The sequence below is a fragment of the Polyodon spathula genome, chromosome 19, assembly GCF_017654505.1.
Source record: "Polyodon spathula isolate WHYD16114869_AA chromosome 19, ASM1765450v1, whole genome shotgun sequence".
NCBI lineage: Eukaryota > Metazoa > Chordata > Actinopteri > Acipenseriformes > Polyodontidae > Polyodon > Polyodon spathula.
The window spans coordinates 2,349,182-2,371,707 of record NC_054552.1 but is presented as its reverse complement, the minus strand read 5'-3'; the positions used below and the strand labels follow the sequence as shown (position 1 = coordinate 2,371,707).

At 40.2% G+C, this 22,526-nt stretch overlaps 1 protein-coding gene across 1 annotated transcript in view; it reads right to left on the bottom strand.

The window, feature by feature from the left end:
* Positions 1 to 481: 481 nt before the first annotated feature.
* Positions 482 to 22,526, bottom strand: part of LOC121294448 (cyclic AMP-responsive element-binding protein 3-like protein 1) — a 29,719-nt gene continuing 7,674 nt past the window's right edge. Inside the window, exons 2-12 of the mRNA XM_041218137.1 lie at positions 16,150 to 16,357; positions 12,035 to 12,198; positions 10,894 to 10,972; positions 9,104 to 9,261; positions 7,902 to 8,051; positions 7,396 to 7,454; positions 7,116 to 7,184; positions 4,007 to 4,106; positions 3,499 to 3,625; positions 905 to 1,169; positions 482 to 681 (exon numbers count right to left, since the gene is read on the bottom strand). Of these exons, the coding sequence (XP_041074071.1) occupies positions 645 to 681; positions 905 to 1,169; positions 3,499 to 3,625; positions 4,007 to 4,106; positions 7,116 to 7,184; positions 7,396 to 7,454; positions 7,902 to 8,051; positions 9,104 to 9,261; positions 10,894 to 10,972; positions 12,035 to 12,198; positions 16,150 to 16,357 (1,416 nt within the window). The 3' untranslated portion in view covers positions 482 to 644. The remainder of the gene's footprint in view (positions 682 to 904; positions 1,170 to 3,498; positions 3,626 to 4,006; positions 4,107 to 7,115; positions 7,185 to 7,395; positions 7,455 to 7,901; positions 8,052 to 9,103; positions 9,262 to 10,893; positions 10,973 to 12,034; positions 12,199 to 16,149; positions 16,358 to 22,526) is intronic.

Here is a 22,526-nt window from a genome sequence, read left to right as displayed (position 1 = left end):
GATGTTTTTCATGCCTCAGGGTAAAGGATTGCTATAGAGTAGAGGAAGGTTGAGCTCTCACGGACATAATTGCAGTGGTCTAGGTTTTACTAACATTTTAACAACTGAACATCAAGAGTTTTAAATCTTTGCTGTTCTTCTGTGTCCCTTCAGCTTTGTTTTTTGTATAAAACGGGTATATATATGAAGCAGCTCTGTCAAGCACCTCTTCATGCAGCGATAATTAAAAACCTCCCACTCTCATGCTGTATTCAGCAAAAGCAGATCAAACAAATGTACAGAAAAAATACTGTAAAAAAAAACAAAACTATTTGTTAAAGCCTCGAAATAAAAAAAAAAAATAATTAAAAAATTTTAAAAAGTGTTTGTGGGTCGGGCCACCCTTGCCCGGTTCGAACGGGGGGGGTTGAGGTCCAAACCCCCCCCCCCAACACCCCCAACACCCCCAACACCCCACTGAGTCCTTCACCATGAATGTAACAATGGACGTTATGATTGGCACAGTGTTAGTGCGAAGATGCCACAGGCTTTGGTAAGCATTAGCGCTCGGGCTAACCAGCACCTGGAGTGGACAGCCTCCCTACTACTGAGAACCATCAGTTAGGAGATGATCTGGCTGCAGAGAGCAGCTCCCATCAGACGGGTTACACAAATTCTCCAGGGCTGTCGGAGTTCACATCCCTGAAAAAACAAAGGAAAATGTTTACTGGAAGGGAAAATGGGAATGGAGCAACTATTTTTATATATATATATATATATATATATATATAATATATATATATATATATACACACATTTTTTATTATTATAAAGAGTATTAGGTACAATTTTGTGCTCGAAATGAACCAAACATCTTGTTCCTCTTGTAGCTTACACCCTGACCCAGAATTATTTTATCGCTTACCTTTTGTGAAACTGTTCTTTCTGGTGAATGAACTCGGAGTCCGTCCTGTTGAAGTCCAGCACATCTAGTTTGCTGAGGTACTTGGAGGCCTCGTGTGCCCTGTTTGTGTGCCCCTGGGGCGGGTCTCGAGTCTCCACCTCCCCCTCATCTGCAAAGTCTTTGGGTGAAGCCTCCCAGTCATTGGTGTGCTCCACTGCCAGGAAGGAGCTGTATCTGTCCTCCAGAGAGGCCCCCTCATCATAGAAAAGCAGGCTTCGGGAGCGAACTGCAGAACAAACACACACAAACACACAGGGCTTCAGGGCATTTTCTCAAGCACTGCGATTTCAACAACCACATCATAAAATAAACCTGCATGCTCATTTTGCACAGTTTCCCATGCTTGTTCCATGCTTAGACTATGAATTTACTGACATTTACTACCATTTGTTCTTTTTTTGCGGTGCTTTGCCATAATCCTCTGTGATTTACCATGCTCACCAGTGCTTTTAGCATTTCTTCACTGTGGTTTCATAATGCCTCACTGCACTTTACTACGCTTATACTATGGTATACATCAGTTCACGTTTCTAACTGTAGAAGATTTAATTGTGTTGGCTTTTAATTATACCCATCAAAGGATGTACTTTTAAAGAAGCCATGCATGGCATTTTTATACAAAATACAGTATATATTTTTAAATGGCATCTCAAGACCCGAATTGTAATGCAGAAACTATATTTCAGTGGATGAATGTTTGAACTGAATTTACATCCAGAACTTCTTTATTTTTGATTACATTTCGTAATTCCTTGTTTTGTTTTGGTTTTGTTTTTTACAGAGATTGTGATTACAATAACGAATTCTAGTTGTCGTGGTTACAAACATGCCTAGTTAAAGACTGATATCTCTGTTAAGGATGTCAGGGGTGTTCCAATGTGTACGAGTGCTCCGTTAGTTTCAATACACTCTCTGCTCTCCTCAGAGCTGCAGGATGTACGTACACCAGTATGTGAAAAGTGGATGACTTTCAGATTCAGGTTTCTAACCTGTAAGCACTAATTGAAAATTGTGATTTCCCTTCTGACCTTATGCATGTTCACATCTGTGCAATTCTTTTAACATCTCCTCCAGTACCACAGTGTGCATTGCAACAACCAGTGTCCCGGGGCTGCATTTCCTATTAAACTGAACTATGTACATTTCAGAATACATGGTCCAACGAATGGTTTCCGGATATAATCTGCATCTTGTTGGGTCATTTTAAACTGGTGGTCAGTGGATTTAAAAAGCCATTTGAGAGAAAAGGCATTGCATTAATATAACTGTGCATGTGGCCTGAATCAGAAAACACTATAAAACCCACTGCAGAGCACATATAAAAACATGCCCTGGTTCCTTATATCAAAAATAGAAACAGTGGCATTTGCATAGGATTAGCCTGTAAATATATTGTTAGGATGTGTATCCCACAGAAGTCCCCCTGATAACAGTTTACCATGGTAATGTTGCCTAGTTTTTTAATATGCTTTACCATACCTCTCTGGGCTTTACAATACTTACCTGTGCTTTACCATACTTTCACTATGCTTTAATACATGTTGCCATGCTTTTACTATGGTAAACTTTTACAAGGGCCATTATGAATTTGTGTAAGTTAAAATTCCCCACAATCTGTAAACAATTCAAATGTTCTTCACATTCAGATATTATGTATTACATTGTTTTATATGCAACACATTCTTCTTTTAATTGTCTATTCACTGTTTTCACACCACACAAAACGTATATAAATTGCACAGAAATACTGGTTGCAGCTGCCACTGTGGCCTCAATACTTTGCACAGGTTTCTCCACATTCTCCAGTATTACCACACAAAGGCTTCCCAGCAGTTTCCAATCCTTCCTATTGGGAGGTTTCTAAAGCAACCCCAGTCGCTATTGTTTTTCAATTGATTTTAATTCCCAGATTCTTCACATGGTAAAATTAGTAACTGCCTACAGATTGATGGGACTCCATCTTCCAGAACTAGCATCAGCTGGGCTTACATAAAGACATTTTTGTGACTCCAGTAGACTTTCAAAGTTTATATTTGTAGTACACAACACTACTGCAGAAACCGCCCTATTTTGACCCAAGTGCAAAGGCAAATTTTCTGAGAGGATAAAAAACATGGCAAGAAAATAATTGAAATGCTCCAACACACAACTAATTACAATGATTGTATTGTGACCGGGGGTCTAGTTAGTCCTGCCTGTGTCTCGTTTCATTGTATATGATATTTTTTACAGCTAGTGCTTTTCTTCTCAGTAATCAGGGAGGGAGAGGTCAATTCCTGTTTTTTCAATTCCAATTCTATTTCCAGTTTTAAATCAATTCCCAATGTTCTTCAACTGCTTTCATTTGAAGCCAATTTAATTGGCAGACACTTAAATTTCAGTAATTTGTTGCCACTGTGAGAAGCTCATTTTAACAGAATGCTGTGAATTGCAATTTTGATGGAATCGATTAAAAGAGAATTGGAATTGGGATTTGATTTTTAAAAGGAATTGGAACTGAAATTGAAAAATGGGAATTGATCGCAACCCTGCGTGTAACGTTTTAGGTCACATACTCTTGCTGCTGGTGTAAGCGTCCGCCGAGGACAGGGGAGTTGACTTCACTGTCTGTGACACAGAGGAGAATTCTGGGATGCTTGGCATGAAGGAGCCCAGGACCAGCACAAAACACAAAACCACCACCTGGAACAACAAAGACAGTCCTTTGAGACTGAGCTTCCCAGCCAAAATGAGACATGCCAGTGAACTCACTGAACTGAAGAGGAGCTTCAAACACTCTGTTATTTCATTCACACAACTGGCTCAACTGGAGAAACACAACAGGGACCCTGTTGGAACTTTTATTTACCTAAACTTCTTCTTGGTTTAAATTGGTTTGATACATTTTTATAGGCATTTATAATGAACATTTAAAAGTTCATAAATAAGTTACTAACCATTTCCAACCGTGAACAACAAAATGAGCAACATCCTGTTAGTAATTTTGCACGGCTATTTCTCAGTTCGGAATGCTTTTCCAATACTACACAGAGTACCTGTAAGGGTAAGTTCAGATTACTGTACCATGAGGCAGGTTCCGGTTTGCGTTGAAGCCATTTTGCAGGATCTGGGCACTTTTCCAGTCACAAGGGTCTGCAGCTTCTGCAGCTGCTTAAGCAGAGTCCTAATAGAAAAAAAAGAATACACTAAACACTGAAATGTGTTTAAATAAATCTGCAAAGATGATGCTGTTATACTAGTAATAGTACGCCACACACACACACACACACACACACACACACACACATATATAGATGACTGTACAGGATCTGATGGACTAAGAAAAGGTCATGCCAAAGTGAGTGATTGAGCTCAGGACCTAGCTGGGCTGGCCATTCTGCCATGTGTGACTGTAACATTCAGATTAAAGTGCTGTATTAATCACTGCATCTCTCTAAACTGATGTACTGATCAAATTCATGGTCAGACTGCTAGGGCTGAACATGCATTGCATGTTGAAGGGAGATCCCACAAGACTCTTGTTGCTGCAAGAACTGACCGGATTTTGCACGGCACGATCCTGAGTTAGAGGTGGAAAGTATGCAGTGGACAGTAAGGCCATCATGAAGTGTCAAATGTAAGGGGAAAAAAATAACAGTGCTGATAACTGAGCTAACAGGCTTCAACAGGAAAAATGAATGCATGTTTGTATTACACAAAGTGACCACTAGAGGGAGCAATATGTCAAAAGATAGCAAAAACTCTGAAGGACCAGCAATCTCTTCTATAGGGATTAATCTAAATTTGCATTCCCATCCTGATCAGTGCTTTCAAATCAATCTAATCAATCCTTTGGGGTAATTGAAAAGAGAATTGCTAGTAATTACTGAACGCCTAGAATGAAAATTGCAAAATAATGTTGGTGCCAGTCACTGATTGTGTGGTGTAAAAACCTCAAAAATCGAGATTACAACAATACTTTCCTGATAGCAAATTATTAAGTGTCATTACTCGCTTTTGTTGTGTGAATGTTGCGGATTCCTCAACTTTGTAGCAGGAATTGCTGCTAGCGCCAAAATTCATATTCCGTGTGCATCTCTAACAACAGGGATATTTAAATGTGTCACAAACCACAATCATAATTTCTACCAGATTAAAATCCTTTACAAGCGTACACGCTATGAATAAAAACAATGAGGGAAACAATCCTGCGGCTTGACTTAAAACTTCTTTCCATTATTTAAAAGGTCTTGCTGTACTGGATATCAAAGATGTTTCACAGCTGTGGAGTTGATTTATCAGACCAGTTCAAACACACTATAACACTGTAATGGCTTTCGGCATTCTTACAACTCGGTCCTTTTATAAGGAGCTGTAAAATTCCCTGTTTAAAGAGCTAAACAGCAGTGGAAATGGATAGGAATGGCTGGGTAGTCCGCAAGGAGATAAGGGACTCCTATCCCAAACTCAGTCTTGGAGAGCCCTAGTGGAACAGCCTGTTCAATTGAATTACCATGAGGATGTATTTGGATGTCTCTCTAGTCCAGAATCCATATTGTATCGCTTTGTTTTCATAAGCGCTGCCTTAAATCACTTTGAGATTATCCAGCTTCGAGGTGATGATGATTGCACTTCAAAGCTGGCTTTCGTTCACAAACTCAAACTCATAAACTGTGTGGGGATCTCCTCCTCTCCTCTGTCACATTTCAAACCCCACTGACGGGTGCCTGTGACGAGCTCGATGCGTGCGCGGCCACGCTCAGCAGAAACCGTTCCGAAGTTAATGATTCAGCTGGGAGAAATATGAAGAGATCCATCAATTTCTTTAGCGACACCAAGGCAGCAAGCTAAACCTCCAAAAAAAAAAAAAAAAAAAACTTCACAGCTGAAGACACACTTGCAAAAGGAGGATAATAAAACTTCTAACGCAATGCCATCTGATGATCGTCTGCACGTTATTAAGAATTTATTCCGTTTGGTGTTTGAATTCTGTAGCTGATCAGAACGTGAAATAAATAAATACATAAAACAGATGCATTTACTCACGACATGAAATGTTTGTGTATTTCCAAGGCAGTTGCCATTAAAGCTGGAATTACTGTATGTGCAATGTCTGTTACATCTGCCTAAACAGAGCTCATTCCTAGTGTATGAGTCACTGTTAGATGTAGTCATTTATCCTTGTCTGACTCCTGGGCATATTTCTGCACTGTAAAATGTGGGCTGTATATAATGTTCATCATCCCGTCTGTGCTATGTTTGGTAGACTTCAGAAATGTTGAACTAGACTTATAAACACAAAGTGTGCCAATGCAAATTTCTCAACGGCTAACGTTTTATAAAAAGCATTGCCAGATGAAGCCGTCCTGGCAGAGTCAGGTCTGAGAACTCTGCTGCAAACACAAGCTGTTTCAGAATGCAAATGTGGCTTTTTTTTTTTTTTTCTTTTCCTAGTAATAAAGTCATTAGTGATTTTTTTGGCCCTAACCTTTACGAAGCACTGCATCATTGTCTTATCTGTTTTATTGTACTGATATTCAAGCAGAGTGTTTCCGAGGCACAGTACCTCTTATATCTGACACTTTAATTGAACTGTGCCATTGAACAGTGAAACAGCAGCTGTAGTAGTTGATTGAATCTCTCTCTTGAGCGGCACTGCATTAAAGTCTGATAAAGTATATTACCTGTTTTTATGCTTCTGTTTTGTCACCATGGTAATGACATAATGTAATGACATGCATTCTTAGTGTACTAGACATCTAGTATTCTTGTCTTTTTTTGTGTTACAGTTACCTTTCAGGCTAGGAGGAATACTGGATGATATTTTGTCCTGTACTGCTTGCTCAGTCTAATAAATAAACCATTGTAGCCAGGGACCTTACCGTAATCAAAGCCGGTAAATCACAAGACTTGAAAGAAATGAACAGGGAAGGGGCGAATGGCCTGTTAAACTTGCCCTTTTTGTTATGACTAACTGAGAATTGAGGGGGTCAGGAAGCATGACATGTCCTTTTATTTATGAGCAGGGGGAGTTAATGTGATTCAGGTTGACTGATGACAACCAGACATCGTGTGTCATTAAACAGCTGGACGCATTTCCATGGTGACAGGAGCAGGAGATCACTGAGGGACCATCTATGAAAATGTCAATTAACAGCCCACTGCTCTCTATCCTCTAGCCTCTCCCTCTCACCTGTTTGCATTTTCCAGAGTCTCTACTTTCTTCCACAGTTCATTGTTCTCTGATGTATACGTCTCGACTCTGTGAGATCAAAAGACAACGCACACTTTTAGTATATTATCAGGTACTACTCTTCCATTGCGCATTATGTTATGCTGAGAGCCTTGCAAACAAAGTCTTTCCCCTCTGAGGCCTGTGTGTATGCTGCATGGAACGCAACGCAAGGCAATTCTTGCACAACAAATTAAAAGAATATTAATCGTTAAATTAAAAGTTTTAAGCAAAGGCTTACTTTTTCTCCAGGCACTCTACATATTCCTTCTTTTTTCTTCTGCTCTCTTGTGCGGAAATCTAATTAGAGAAAAGAAAATAGCAAGACAGCCTTCAGCAACCTGGCAGGTTAAACATGCATGCATTCAAATAAAGGGCAATGGATAATGTATTTCAAACAAGTGCGCACAATTCAAGACTGCAACAACCACAATGTCTCATTTATAAATCAGATTCATTTCAAAATATTGTATGGTATCAAAGAGATATTTCAGCATGAATATTTCTGGGTTTGGAAGATTTGATGGATAATTATTTGATGCATTATGCGTAAGGTATTTGAAACGCACATAAAACTCACTGAATCATTCTTTGTGTTACTCGGATTTCATTTCAAATCAAACAAATCAAACTGCAATCGCTGTGTGCAAACATTTCTACAAACAACAGAGAAGAGCAGCAAAAAAACCAGCTCTTCCTTTGTTTCAAGCTTTGTTAAAATGACTCGCCACCACGCTGAAGAAATACCTTGTTTTTGATCTTCCTCCTGACCCGTTTCAGTGCCTTCTCTTCAGTCTTGGTGAGGGGCAGCTTATTTGGGACGGGGTAGCCCTCTGCGACGAGGGTGCGCTTCTCCTCCTCAGTGAGCATCAGAGGCCCCGAGGTTCCCTGCAGCTTCTGAGGGGAGAGAGGGAGAGAAACACTACTCAGACTATCCAGCTTCCGACGCAAGAGACAGGGCAATGCTGTTCACAGGGGAGCACCAGCAGGGTGCACAATCTGGCGTTGTAAAAGTGTAGCGAACACAATGAAGCACAACGCTCCAGCTTGCGGTGTGAGTCTGTGGGCTGGAAAAAAACAGTGGTGGGACTCCAGGAAGGTGATGACTCAGCGGGTATGTGAAACACACAGTAAGAGGTGAATGTTTAATCACTGTGGTAACTAGCCTAGTTAATTAGGACAATTTCTCCAGTTTTTTACCAAGGGGCCGTAACACTGTATCACATTACTAATTAATGTAATGTTCGCCCTTTTGTGAACTAAGAACACAGAGATAATTAGCACTCAGCGGGACTCAGCAGGCTCAGGGTTTTCCAAAACTGTCGAATCTTCTTTTTAAATAGCATTGCCCATTATTTGAAAAAATAGAGTTAATATCTAAAACGCATCAGCAAAGCTGTAAACATCAAAGACTGGGTATGAAGAAGAAAGAGTAGGACACTTTTTTATAATGTACTATACAGTATATTATTTTTCTTTTCTGATACCAGTATGCTTGGTCCGTAATTGAATTATTATCCCAATATCTTATTATCTTTCCAACCCACAATGAAAACAAGGCATATTATGAAACTACACTCTCAAATACATGCTGCAGATTAAATATGTTCTTATTGTATATAGAGCAGCAAACACACACAGAAACAAACACTCAACCGCACACCCACACACATAAATATATATCATATGACTCCATGTTGGGACAGTTCCGGCTTTTTAACTCACACCCCCAATGAATTCTGGTAAGCATAGTCCTGCTTCTCTTCAAGAAAAGAAACAAGGGCATGGTAGCTGAGACAGGTAAAATGTACCAGAATGCATTGCGATACGAGTTGAAAAGCCTGAATTGTCGCAGTGAACATGGAGTCATGTGGTAACCCGTCTTCAAAACAAACAAACTAGGACCTTGTGTGGCTTCTTCAGCCCGACTGAGTGATGCTGGAGCTTACGTGAGGTGCTGTGAGAAGGGGCGAGGAGGAGATGGCAGTGGAGGTACGAGGCTGTGGTCGGACTGGGCTGGAGGGGGGCAGGGAGTGAGGACTCTGGGAGCCATCGCTGTCGCTGCCGTGACTGCTGGGGGGAGTAGGGGGCAGCTGCACCAGCTCATCTGTTAGACGGGTAGGGAAGCAGGACACAGTTCAATAAGACAAGAACATTGTGCTGTATAAACCAGGGGTGTCCTGGGAACAAAAAAAACTTGATAAACCACGTGTCATTTTCTTTAGATAAGCTAACCTTGCTTCTCATTACCAACCGAATATTAATTTCTGAAAACTGTGAGTTATCATGTTTTTTCAACAATTATGGCATAGCAAGATTTTCTGGGACACCCATTAAAAAAAAAAAAAAAAGCATTCAGCGAAATACATAACCTTGTGTAGTTATTCTCAAGACTCCCCACAATGGCAGTGAGGTCCTGACAATACCATTTGTTTCAGATCTCAGAATAGTGCCCAGAATAGACCCAGCCAAGTACTGCTCCAAGAACGGCTGTCTGGAAAGGGCTGTGCGTTTAGTTTGGCTCCAATCCCAAGTAACCAGGGCTGAGGCTTAATTCTGTTATTGCTGCCCATGGTAGGCTGCGTGCCGGCACTTTCTACAAGTCTAGGCTCAAAGCATGGCTGCAGCTACACAGGAAAGGCATCCCAAATAATTATTCTAAGTTTGATTTTTTTTTATAACCAAAAGTCGTATATACAAGTTGTTGGATTTGGTATTTAGAATAGTTTGATTTTCCCACTGGGAGATCGTTACTGATTCATTCATGGTAAGAAGTAATCCCACCAGCGTGAGAACAGGCATGATAATTCCTCAAGGCTCACTAAACCCCCACATGAGTCATAAATGTCTAATTCCATGAAACTGCCTAAAAGCCCACCTAGAGCTTTTCTTAATCGGAATATGGATTGATTTAAAAAATAAATAAATTGATGTCACGCCTCATATCCTCATAATTTTTCATTTTTTTCTTGTAACAGCCTACTGTTTCAAATGGGCTACCTCATCATCAACCATGGTTCTCTAGATTTTAATTCATAAGTAAAAAAAATTGAGTGAATTCCGTTACACACAGAGCTTGCACTGGGTTTTACGTATGCACCAAGCCAGTGCCTTCAATTGCTGATTCTTTACTATTTAAATGGTCCATTTATAATTTGTAATATTAATATGCCAGAAAGAGGCACTCAGTGGCATGAAATCGTTTCAGAGAACGCAGCATTTGTATTAACTAAAAGCATTTTCCCAACCCATTTAAAAAACGTGCAGAGCAAAACAAACACATGAACAGAAAGGGCTGTGTCCCTGATTTGGATCCTGGCAGTAGGCTGAGAAGTACATTTGAACACAGGCTCAAAGGCGAATTTCACTTGATAGGGGTGCTAAGCTTTGAAGGAAACTCATTGTTTGGGAGGGCGAGCTTGGCTGCTCCTTATGCCAGGAAAATCAACATTGCTAAGGGGCTGGTTTATCCAGAGCGAGACCAAAAAACGTGTCCTCATTACTCACAAGTGCTATTTACTTTTGGAGGTCAATTTGGGTCAACAGTCTTTATTCGCTACAACTTCTGCAAGCACTTTACAATTCGCTTTCCAAGTTCAATAACGTTTTTTTTTTTCCTAAGACAAATACAGCGACAACGACTGGAAGACAATGCAGACTGAAGCTTGCTGTGTTCACTAAAAGCACAGTCCTAGACCTGGCTGCTAAGTCTGGACTGTGCATGACCGTTTCTGTATACCTGATGGGATGTTCAGGAACTGGTTCACTTCTCTGGGTTCAGCTTTAATCAGAGGAAGGGGATTCACTTCCTTAGGAGCCTAAAAGAAAAACAAATGCATAAACTAAACTAAAACATGATTCACAATAAATGATTTGCACCATACAATGTGTGTTTGTAAACTTCCTAATCTCATCATTCAGATGGCGAAAGCAGAGAAAGATTTGCAGACACTCAAAAGAAAACAGTCCGTTCCCAGCTGCTGTTTTCCTAAGAGAATTGATCTGTATGAATCAGCAGTGTATCTAAATGACACAGGCAGTAAGCACAGCTGTACACTACTTAAAACCATTCAGATTTGCCCTAAGAGAGAGTTGCCAAATGCACTTCACAAAAGTGCTGGGAAGAAAGCTCTGTAGCGTTATTCGTTCCTAAACCCTATAATAATACAATGCTCTTTTAGTGCTTCTGTGTATCTTAGTTAAAATGAAGGCAAGTTCTTAATAATTTGTACCTTTTTATGTCTAGCACACGCCGTTTAAACCAGGACAAGCCGACTATACAGACACATGCCTAAGCCACAAAATAATTTGTGCAATTAAACACAATGCAGCTACTCCTAACAGTAGCGGCATTCTACTCCTGATTCGAAATACATTTCTGTTCTTGGTGGGGTCAATTGTTGTCACTGACACTGTTGACATTATGGCACACATGTAACAGGTGAAATTCAAGGCTAAATAAAATATACAAGGTTATTAGGCCAAGTTTCAGGCACAGGAAAGAGACAACCCACAAACTTGCTGTGATGGGAACTATCAAGTGATCTAAATATTCTGACTTTTTTGAGAACTTTTCACACCAACCAAGGGTCAAAACATATGGAAGTAAAGCAGGTTTCTGAATGTCCATCCACACAGCTTTGGAGTTCTAGCTCTGAGATATCTTGTGGCTCTAGGTGCTTATATAATGCATTTGGTGCAGTGTACGGTATACTGTATTGGGGGTTGCATGAAGAGACAGATCTGTAAGCAATTAGAAAGAGGTGTATGCATGCAAGCCATTCAACAGCATGCAAGGACTAGCATCTCTGCATGGTAGTGTACTCTTTCCCTCATTTTGTTCTGGCTCATCCTTCACCATTGCTAGGACTCTTCCTTACCATTTCTTCTGTGGGAGCGAGCCTGGGAAGCGGGGCCAGGTTTATGGGCTGGGGGGCGTTGGTTACCATGGGAGTCGGAGTTGGCTCTGCCAGTAGGTTGGGTTCCTGTTTCACCAGTATGGCGGAAAGTTCATGGCCCAAGCACCACATGCTAGCATCTGAATCTAAAACAAGAAAAAAACAAGGAAACACGCTCATTGTATTTCATGCAGCAAAACGCAAGGAGAAAATGAGAGTGAGTTGTTCGGTTCCGCTCAATGAAAAGAGGCTGAACGTTTTACTGTAGCATTTCATGGTAAAACCTAGGATTGGTTATCCAGTTCATATTTATACAGGTTGGCTCTGATTCTCATACTGGGTTACCATATGACTCCATGTACACTAGGACAGTTTGGGACAGTTAGGTTTTTCAACTCACATCACAGTGCATTTTGGTATGTTTTACCTGTCTCAACTACCTGAAAAGCCTGAACTATCCCAATCCGTTCTTGTGTACACAAAGTTATACAGTAAAATAGCCTGAGTCTATCAGAACATTTTAGATCATTTGTGCCCCATTTTAACATATCTAGGATGGTAGTTATGAGCCAATGCCTAGGGCAGAAGCACTGCTAAAATTAACAGTATCTGGCACAAACTGGTTTCAAAACACAAGGATAAACGAAACAGCTCAACACTCTCAATTGAGTTCGACCTACAACACTAACAGCCAAATGCCACACTCTTCTGCCACCTGAAACTAATGGAAGCAGTAAACAAGGTCTGTCCCTGGACCCCTGCGCGCATCAGCGTGCCGGTTTACAGCACCAAGCTCTGTGCCGTTAACCAGCGGTGTTAAATCCTTTTAAAACGACCCACTGTTAACAGAGCTGGTTAAAAAAAATCAAAGCAAAAAGTTCTGCTGGAAACAAAGCAGCGAGGTGCCCTTGTTAGCTCTCCTTTTGGAAGAGGTTTACTACATGGAGTGGATCGATAGAACATTATGGATGCTTGTAAAAGTTAAGGGGTTTGCTTTCAAGTTTCATGTTAATGAAAGTACATTTTTTTAATGAGAACATAGACCCTTTTAGTCAGACTGAACCACTGTGCTGGGAGGTTCTTTGGATAATCATTTCAATCTATATCGTATATATACTGTATACACAGCATTGCAGCTCACAGCTATATATGTAAATTGTGTAGCCTATGAAACGGTGAGCAGGATTAGCTGATATTTTATAAGAGGAACAAGTAAGTTAGGAAGGGATGTGGTGTGGATAGAGAGTGACCACAAACCTTAATTGTAAATATGTTCCTTCATACAATTACTTGACAAGGGACACCTTTAATTAGCGGAGATAGATGTCTGCTTCATATCTTATAAAACCTGCTGGCTCTTTGACCTCTGACCTCTGACCTCACCTGTTTAGTCAATTAGATGGGTTATACATCAAAAAGCTATGTCTTTAGCCTCTTTAAAACCATAGAGTACCCATCCCTCTGACTCGCTCTTTTGCTATCAGAAAATGTACCAGTTTTATGTTAGTTTCAGACGGTCCTTAAATTTCTAAAAACACAAGAATATATCTAACGATAACTAACTGTAATGAAGGTACTTACACCACCACTCCCAAACACACCACAAAAAAAGGTTTACACATACACTGGTACTTGATATATCCTGTCATTTAGAAATCACTGATTTCCTTGAAGTCATTGCAATGGACTCTAGACAAGCCACAGACTGCAAAACACCAACTGCACTTACAGCAGTCACACCCTCACAGCGCTCACTGTGGGTTGGTCTTTAAATATACAGTAGGGTTGACTACATACTATAAAGTTAGATGCAGGTAAGAAGAAAGGTTTCTTTAACGTGTGTACTGTTCCACCACAGGGCTGAATAGCTTGGATCCTTGTTTTTTCTGGATGTTTCACGGCATATATGCTACAATGTGGGGCAATGCTAAAGGAGCCTCAGCGTGCAGCCCCTTCCTGAATGATCTGTCTTTGATGTTGATCTTTTATTTGCACAGCCAGTCTCAGAGCTAGCAGGACACAGAGTTCCCAACTGGAGCTGCTCATTATGTGGCTAACTGCCGGTTTGATCTTGAGGAATTATCCATCCTGAGTTCCGTAAAGGGGCTTGTAAAACAAGAGCCACCTTCATCATTTAACTAATGAGTTTGGGTATTAGGCATCCACAAAGACTCCACCACCCTGTAAAGATAGTAGAAGTGCCCTTTCCTTGATACACACACACATGTTCAAATAACAAGCCCTGCTTTTATAAATCTACCTAGATTCAGTGCCTCTCTTTCAAAGCATGGAGAAACAAACTACAGCAGTTTTGATCGAATGCCTTCTTTGATCTGGAGAATATAACTGAGACAGGAATATCCTACCCTTGTTATGGCACACCTGAAATCGATCCTTTTAACTGGCTTAAGGTTTTCAGGAGGTACTCTTTAAAACTACCAGAAAACCTTAGTTACAGCTCTTAATTGCAAACAAGTAAAACCAGTAGCATTAACTTTAGAGCACTGTAATCTGGAAGCAGGCAGGGCTGCTTTGTGGTTAAGGTATGGAATTTATTTATAGTGTTTTAAAATGTAGGCCATTCAACCTTAGCTGCTGTCCCAAACAATAGATCTGCTTTTTATTTTCACCTCAAGTCTGTCTAACAGGCTCAAGGTGCTTGCTGTTTTCAATTAAGTAAGAACTTCAGAACCACATGTGTGCCTATGCTGAGGGGAGCGAGGTTGGAACTGTGCCTGGAATTTCCAGGCCTGCATGCAGGGGGCGGGGCTTGGAAAGGGGGCGGGGCTTGAAAAGAGCAAGGAGGAACAATTCCATAGTTCAGCTGTCAGGCTGCGGTTCCTTGTGCTGTAAAGGGGCTCCAGGAGACAGGGCAGGCAGAAAATATAGAGGAGGGAGAAAAACGTCAAAAGCAATAGAAAAAACTGCTTATATGAGGCGTTTACTGGAGCTTTCTTCTTCTTTGTGCAACTTAAGATCCGGTATCAACGGCTTTTGGTTGTCATTCTTTACAGCTTGCGGCAGCCAATCACTGCAATACGTTTCAATCAAAAGTTTAAATTAGAACGATTTATATCTGAGGCTGCTTTTGGCCGCAGTGTCGACTCAGTGCTGACTGACATCTGCGCCTGCTGAGTTGCTGCTGAGTTTAACGTTTTATGTTCTTATGATTGATTATGTGGGTTTTTGTTTACTCCTTATTTCTTGTGTTTTATGTTGTTTGCTGAGGTGGTGTGAGCTTCTTGCCAGGTCGTCGTTGTAAATGAGAATTTCTTCTCAGTTGACTCATCTGGATAAATAAAGGGACTGATCGACTGATTGATTGATTGATTGACTGATCGATTGAAACCTTATAAAAGTAAAAAAATAAATGCCCGCTCATGAGGACTTAATTTGTATAGAAGTGAATTTGGAGTACCCAACACCATTGTTGAACCTGAATGCTGTTCACCCAGCTCTTGTTGTTTCCCTGCACCCCAGGGGTAACTGTGGACACTCTCTTGTGCAGTATCCCATTCCTGCTGTCTGCTGGAATGAACAAACTAGCTGCCTTACCCTTTTAAGAGTTTAAACTGCACAAACGAAAGCTTCCCATTTCAGCAAATGTTTTTCGAGTTCTGCGCTTGAAAGGATCTGAAATTCTACCCCCCTCCCCCTCACGCTCCCATGCTTTTAAAGTCATTTGAAAAACCAAATGGAAAATCCTGTACTGTGAGATTAATGGGTCCTGTTAAAGAGCATTACCTCAGTAATTATTTATTTAAAAGAAGGCATTTTCTCTTTCGAAGACAACAAAAATGTTTGGTGTGAAACCATCAACAGTCTAGGACAGTTTTGTGAATATCACAACAGACTTTTCAAGTTTTCTGAAAGGAGAAAACCATTGGTTAATAAAAAATGAATGAATCACTAAGAGACCTTGAACTGAAGTCCAGAGTTGAGCATGCTGATGAAACTTTTCAATAAATGGATTGGTGAATTTTTACTTGACACTGGGGTTTTACAAAATGTCTTTTTAAAAGACGCTGAAAAGACATTTTGCTGAAACTACGACATTCCAAAAAAGGTTTTCCTAGCTAACTGGTGTCTCTCTCTACCTTGGTCATCCTCGTCCATTTTGATGGACGTGATGGGGCTCTGAGGAGCCGAGTCCCCACTCAGAGAGTAGCTGTGCTCAGCCTGGATGTCTGGATTGGGAGGGTCCAGATCCATATCCAACAGGGGGCTCTTCTCAGCCAGGAGGGGGTCGTCGAAGAAACTGTTAAACAGCTCGTTGGAGAAATCTTCCATGTTCTCAGAGAAATGCTGCAAGACAAGGAGACAAAGCATTAGTCTGCTCCACAGAGTCCCACCTGCAACCATCACCTGCCTGCTGCATGTCAGAGCATATCTAAATCAGACAGCTGAATGAAAATCACTCACTTTGGTGTAGCGAAGATTATTTTTAGTGACATGCACCTTCCTAAATCCACACATGGAGGGCTGCTCAATGGCACAATTAAACCTCTGCATTAGTAGGACTTAATATGCAGCACTTGACTGAGCTTGACGTCAGCACTGAAGAGGCAGTGCTTTGTGGCTTAAAGAGCACAATAATAATAATAATAATAATAATAATAATATAATAATAATAATAATAATAATAAAGGCAGTTGTGGATCGCTTGTTGATAAAGGGCACAGCAATTCTTTATGGCCTGAATCAGTTGGAATCTAAACACAGGGCTGACGTCAAAGAGCCCTGTGCACTCTGTCTTGATCCTCACATCAAGGAACAGTATGCAGTTAAATTGTGATTTTTCTTTTACAGATTCAATGGTCGTTGACTCAGATGTAAAACGTATAAGAAAACGAAGCATTTGATTTGATCAGATACAAGCCACGGCAAGATTAATTTGGAAGATTTTATAGTCAACTAGGTAAACTTTCCAGCTGGTGCCTTGGTCATGCTTAAGGAACTATCCTGCAGAAGCATGCATGTTTGCTGTACAGGGGAGGGTGAGAGGGCGTGTTACAGGACCCAGAGCCCTGAGATCCTGTTCCCAGAGGAGATGTGAGGTGTGTGCTGTGCTGTGCTGCAGACAGGCAGGTCTCTGTGAGCGAAGCAGCTGTGTTTGTGTGCGACGGGCGTTCCTCCTGCTGCAGTCCCTTCTGTACTGTATTTGTGTGCTGTACTGCGCTTGCATTTAAACAAAAGCCCCTGTTCCCCTAAGGGGATTACTAAAACACCTAACTGTTTTCCAGGTGTTCTTTTAATAATAGCGATAGATGATCAATGCATTTCCTCCACCTTTTTTGTGTGTTTGTCGTCCTTAGCGTTTCACCTTACAGCCACATGCTGTATATGCCAGATCATCTTTAAAAAAAAAAGACTTTGTAAAACCATCTTTGGTTTCTAGGGCTGAAATGTTAAACCTATGATACATACTGTTTAAAAGAGTTCAGTCTTACACTTATTTCCTTCACATGCAATTCATGATGCATTTCAAAGTGCACGCTGATCAACAAACACTACATTCGTAAAGCATTGACAAAAACAAAAATGAACTGCCCTCCAGCTAAAAAAGTGTGCACAATTCACTGCAAGGCAGGGTAAAAAAAAAAAAGTTTAGCTGCTTAATTTCACTGTAAATATACATATAAATATATAAACTCTCTCAAGGCATGCAGCTAACCAAACAAACTGAAAACAAAATCCTGGAGCTCCAGGAAGGACAGCTATTGAAGATCATGGGAAGTGCGAGTTGCCTGAAATGTTATGGCTTTGGACTCAGTCCTAATACCCTGCTACTGACGCACAAGCCTGAACATTAGAAAGGCGAGGTAATCATCATCAAGGCAAGATATTCCATATCTCTGAAACAGTAGAACAAACAGTCCCACCCAGGTCATTCTGTGTCTAAAAGATTCCTGTTCCACTGTGTGTGGCGGATATGCATCTGTTTGCATTTCATCAACAGATTTGCTTGTTAAACACTGAATGGAACCAGAGGATCTGCCACAGTTTGCTGTACAGCCCAATGTACGTCTTTAAGTACTGTGTGTGGTTAATAAATATCCTGGCAGACAACAACTACTGCTGTTTATTGCACCCTTTACCAAGCCTGCAAGCACATAGGACAAGGCTGCTGCAGTAACTCGATTAAGCTACTTATTTCTCCCATCCAGTCCAACATAACTTACAATGCATTGGGTTTTACTGCGGTTCTGTGATGAAATACAGTACGTCAGGTATTTTTTAACATTATCAGTGATATCTTTTTGAATTTGAAGAGCAGGCAGGATTGTTTGAGATTCTGGAGAACCCTGTCAACTGAAAGCAGAACCATTGTTCATAGATATGATATTTAGTTAACCTCACAGTGCAATAGGTAGTGGTGTTCCAACGTGTTTTGTAACGGTATGCATATGGTGTGTCTCTTACATTACAAACTCCTCACTGACTTACAGTATACAGAGCTTATCACCTATGATCCTAACATAAAGAACATGAAGAAAATGCCACCACCCCTAAATTCATAAACCGGATCTATTGCAGACCTTTTGCCACCATATTTGTACTGGGTTAAGTGATGCTAAGAAGGGGTCTAAAAAACCCATCCATGGGCAAAACCACAAGCAGAATTGCAATAGTTTTAAAGCATTTCGCCCACGGTTTAGATTAAAATTGATAAGGCAGCCACACCCAGATTAAACATTCAGATAATGCTGCTGAGCATGCACAGTAGCACAACAATAAAATATATAGCCCAAAGCCCACTGTCCTGGGACACCTTGCGTGAAGATGTTTGAAAGATCATTCCCTTTCACCCGGGTGATGCTGGTTTATTCAGCAGTTCCCTGCAGATTCCAGCAGTGCTGGTAAAATACCTCTTTATTGTTATTGCTGGACTAACTGACTGGCTTTATCTAAAACTGTTGGTGCAAGAAGTACTCTGTTAACCAAACTCATTGGCTTTGGAACCACATAAAAAGGTCTTTTGAGTTCACAAGAATTTTGAAAAGACAGATTCATTATTTCTTGAAGATATGGAGTTTATATACATTTGGATAACCGTCATGCAGAGAAGTCTATCAATCAATCTTTGCAAAGGAAAATATTGCAGCAGGGAGCGCTGCCTGTTGCCCTTAATAGATTAAATGCATCCACATTAAATAGATCCAATTACTTTGTACATTCAGGGAATTAAACAGCGTGCAGTGGTACTATGAGAAATATTCATTCTGTATCAATAAAATTAATTGCCAGCATTTATCTTGCCTGAGCCTGTTTATCACAGTAGTGGCACACAGTTATACAATGTGCTTACTGTTTATTAGTTTGAGGGTACCTAGTGCAGAGCAAGCCAAATAACAAATGTAATAGCTATCATTGTAATAGCAAAGAAATGAAAAGTGTAAAAGCCTCCTTCAGAAAAGAATGGAACTGTACAATGAAAGCTGATATTTCAGAAAAGTCTAAAGCAAATCTTTCACTTCCTCTGCACCTTGTTTTTATTTAAAACGGAGAGAGCACATTAGAAGCCCGTTTTTATAGTTTTAATCATATATAATATCTATCAAAGCGTTACTTTAAGAAATTAGGATGGCACTAGCCGCAGTAATTACAAAATCCATCAGATATGAAGCCCTGTATTCTGCACATTTGCTATTTAAATACTGAATATTATTGTGAGTATTTCTCTGCATTCCTTTCTCTTTTCAGACAGATTCCTATGACATTTCAGACAATTGCCTAGAATATAATACAGCTAGTGCTATCCAGACCTCCACAAAGTGAGAGAGTTTCCATATGCCTCAACTGTTATTACCATCACTAAGACAAACCACACAGGTTTACCAGATGGTGCAGGTTTTGGAGGATGGGAAAAATGCGTTGCACACCAAGCTCCTTTCTAAATGCTTGTGCTTTACTGAACGTATTTTCTGTCTGGAAAGGCAATCATTTAAATTATTTTTGCATAAAACAGCCGTTAATTTAGCAGCACCTTCCTGGAAAGCACCACTGAGGAGCTAGCGGGTGCTGATGGAGTTGTGGCTAAGGTGGGCAGGGATTTTAAGTTGGTCTGTTGCTTGAGCTGAAGACTTTTTAATGGTATAATTACAGTGTCATCTGGACTAATAATGCTATGATGATTGATAGTGACTGGCAAATAATGCAAGGAGTAGAGTTACCGTCCTCCATCCAAGCATATCTACTTATTAAAGACGAGTCAATGCCCAGTTTATTGTATTAAATTGCTAAAGAAATATTCAGAGTTTAACTTTCCGAACCCATGTAACTGCTGAACGGTACAGTTACAGAGAATACACGGCAGATTCTCCATCATGAACACAGCAAGCGTTATAGCAAAGCCACAACGAAGGCTGATACTGGGTTTCACTGACTTTTCGTCCTGAACTGAAGTTTGCTCAGAGGTGTTTCCTCTTTTCTAGCCGTGAAAATAAAGGGTTTAAGCTTGAGGTCAAGCATATTCTAGGGAATTACTGTGATTACAGAGTCTACCCGGAACTGAAACTTCCTAAAACATCTCGCAGTACTTTTAAAGATCAGCGGCAGTATCAGCACTCATGATGACAAGCTAGTTGCTCCCGGCCTATATTTAATTGGCTGGTTACATGCTTGGGATACCAGGTTACCTTGTTCACCATGAATCAACAGGTCACATAATATTACCTTTGCTGGATTTGGGAAACCTTAGCACTGACTCAACCAAACTGAAAGGATTCAGCAGCTGCATCAATACATGAAACCCATCTCCTGCTACTTTCCTAGAACACAATCCATGGACTTACATCTTAAGAGTAAAATCAAAGCTTCAGAAATGTGCTACCAGAATATCAGCTTCTTGATCACGCAGACATCAACACTAGGCTTGGGCTAGGGCTCGGGTATTTATTACCTGTTTAATTGAGCACCTGCATTCAAGTTAGGGCAAGACAAACCCCTGCCTGTTGTTGCCATACTGTCTGTCTCAACTGAAGTCACGCCCTTAAAGCTGTCTTTTGGGAATGTTTCAGAGCTTACCTCTTCCTTTACTCAATCAACAGGAGCCGTACACAGACGCAGTGTTTGTATGTAAATTCATGTAATATCCATGGAAATTCCTTCAGTGTTCTTACTGAAGGTCTGTTCATAATTACAGTGCGGTTCTGAACCAGAATTGCTTGCTATCCATCACGATTCATAAACTTTGTTGAAACAAAGATAAAACACCCCTGAGGTTCAACATTACAAAGGTGTCCTGGGATGCAACAATACTTTAAAGAACAAACCTCTTTAAAAAAGTTAAAAGTAGCAATGCAAGAAAATACTTTTCTTTTTTTTTTTTTTTTTAATTCTATTTTGATTTTCAGAAAATCCTTTTAATAATAAGGATATACTAGTAAGTAAAGGTCAGATTGGAAAGAGTCAATATTTGTAGGAGTTATTTACAAATTGTTTTAAAAGCTTTTGTGTTTATGGAAAGTTTGCTTTGCATGGAATTGTTGGCTGCTCCTGAAGAAGCCCTGAACCACTACAGAAGAGTTTCATTAATATTAAACTGTATTTGAATTGCTCCAAAGAAGCTCTTTTAAAAAGAACTCTTGGTCATTCGGTCCCATCGATTAAAAGTAAACAAAACAATAGATGCCCTACTGACAGTCCAAATCACAATACAGATGGTTACAAACTGTATTTTGCACACTGCTACAATAAAACCTCTGCTGTGTCTAACACTGCCTGCACAAAATGTGCTTCAAGAGAAACAGCGGCTTTATCTGACTTCAGAGCATTCTGACCAATTAGAAGAGAGTATGCAAATAGCGAACCCACTAGGAAGAGCATCTCCGAAGCAGGAGTGCAAGGTTAGCATGGAGAAAGCATTCTGAAGCCTGCTATTATCTTGAAGGGGAAAATATGCCTTTATCATAGGAAAAATAAATGAGATAATAACAGGGGAGAACTTTCTAACAGAAACAAATTCATACTGACAGGCCCCAGCAATGTCTGAGAATTCAACATTTATTGGACATTTATTTATTTCTCTATTGAGACTCTTATGTACTGAGTGGAGTGTATTAAAAGTATAGGCAATTTGTGAGAATAAATTACAGTCTGTTGTTTTTCCAGCTATTTGTCAAACATTTCTTCCAAAAAGCTTTTGGTTAAGTAAATGGGCTTTTTCCCTGTGCCAATCTCCTACTGGCAATTCAACGAAACAGTCTTTACAGGTCAAACCCATTGCTTCTACCTTGATGTAATCATGTGTTAGACAGCATACTTTTCCATAGCTCCAGTCTGTATTTATTATACACTTTCAGTTCCATTACAAGTCATTGTACTTTTGTCATTTTTATCAGATAGCCCTAGGAGACTGATTGACAGGAAAAAATCTGCACAAGCATTTTTCCCTCCAGCATGCATTCCACAGATAACGTCACACAGTCCTTAAAATGCCAATCATGCAGCCCTTTGTAACAACATATTTAAA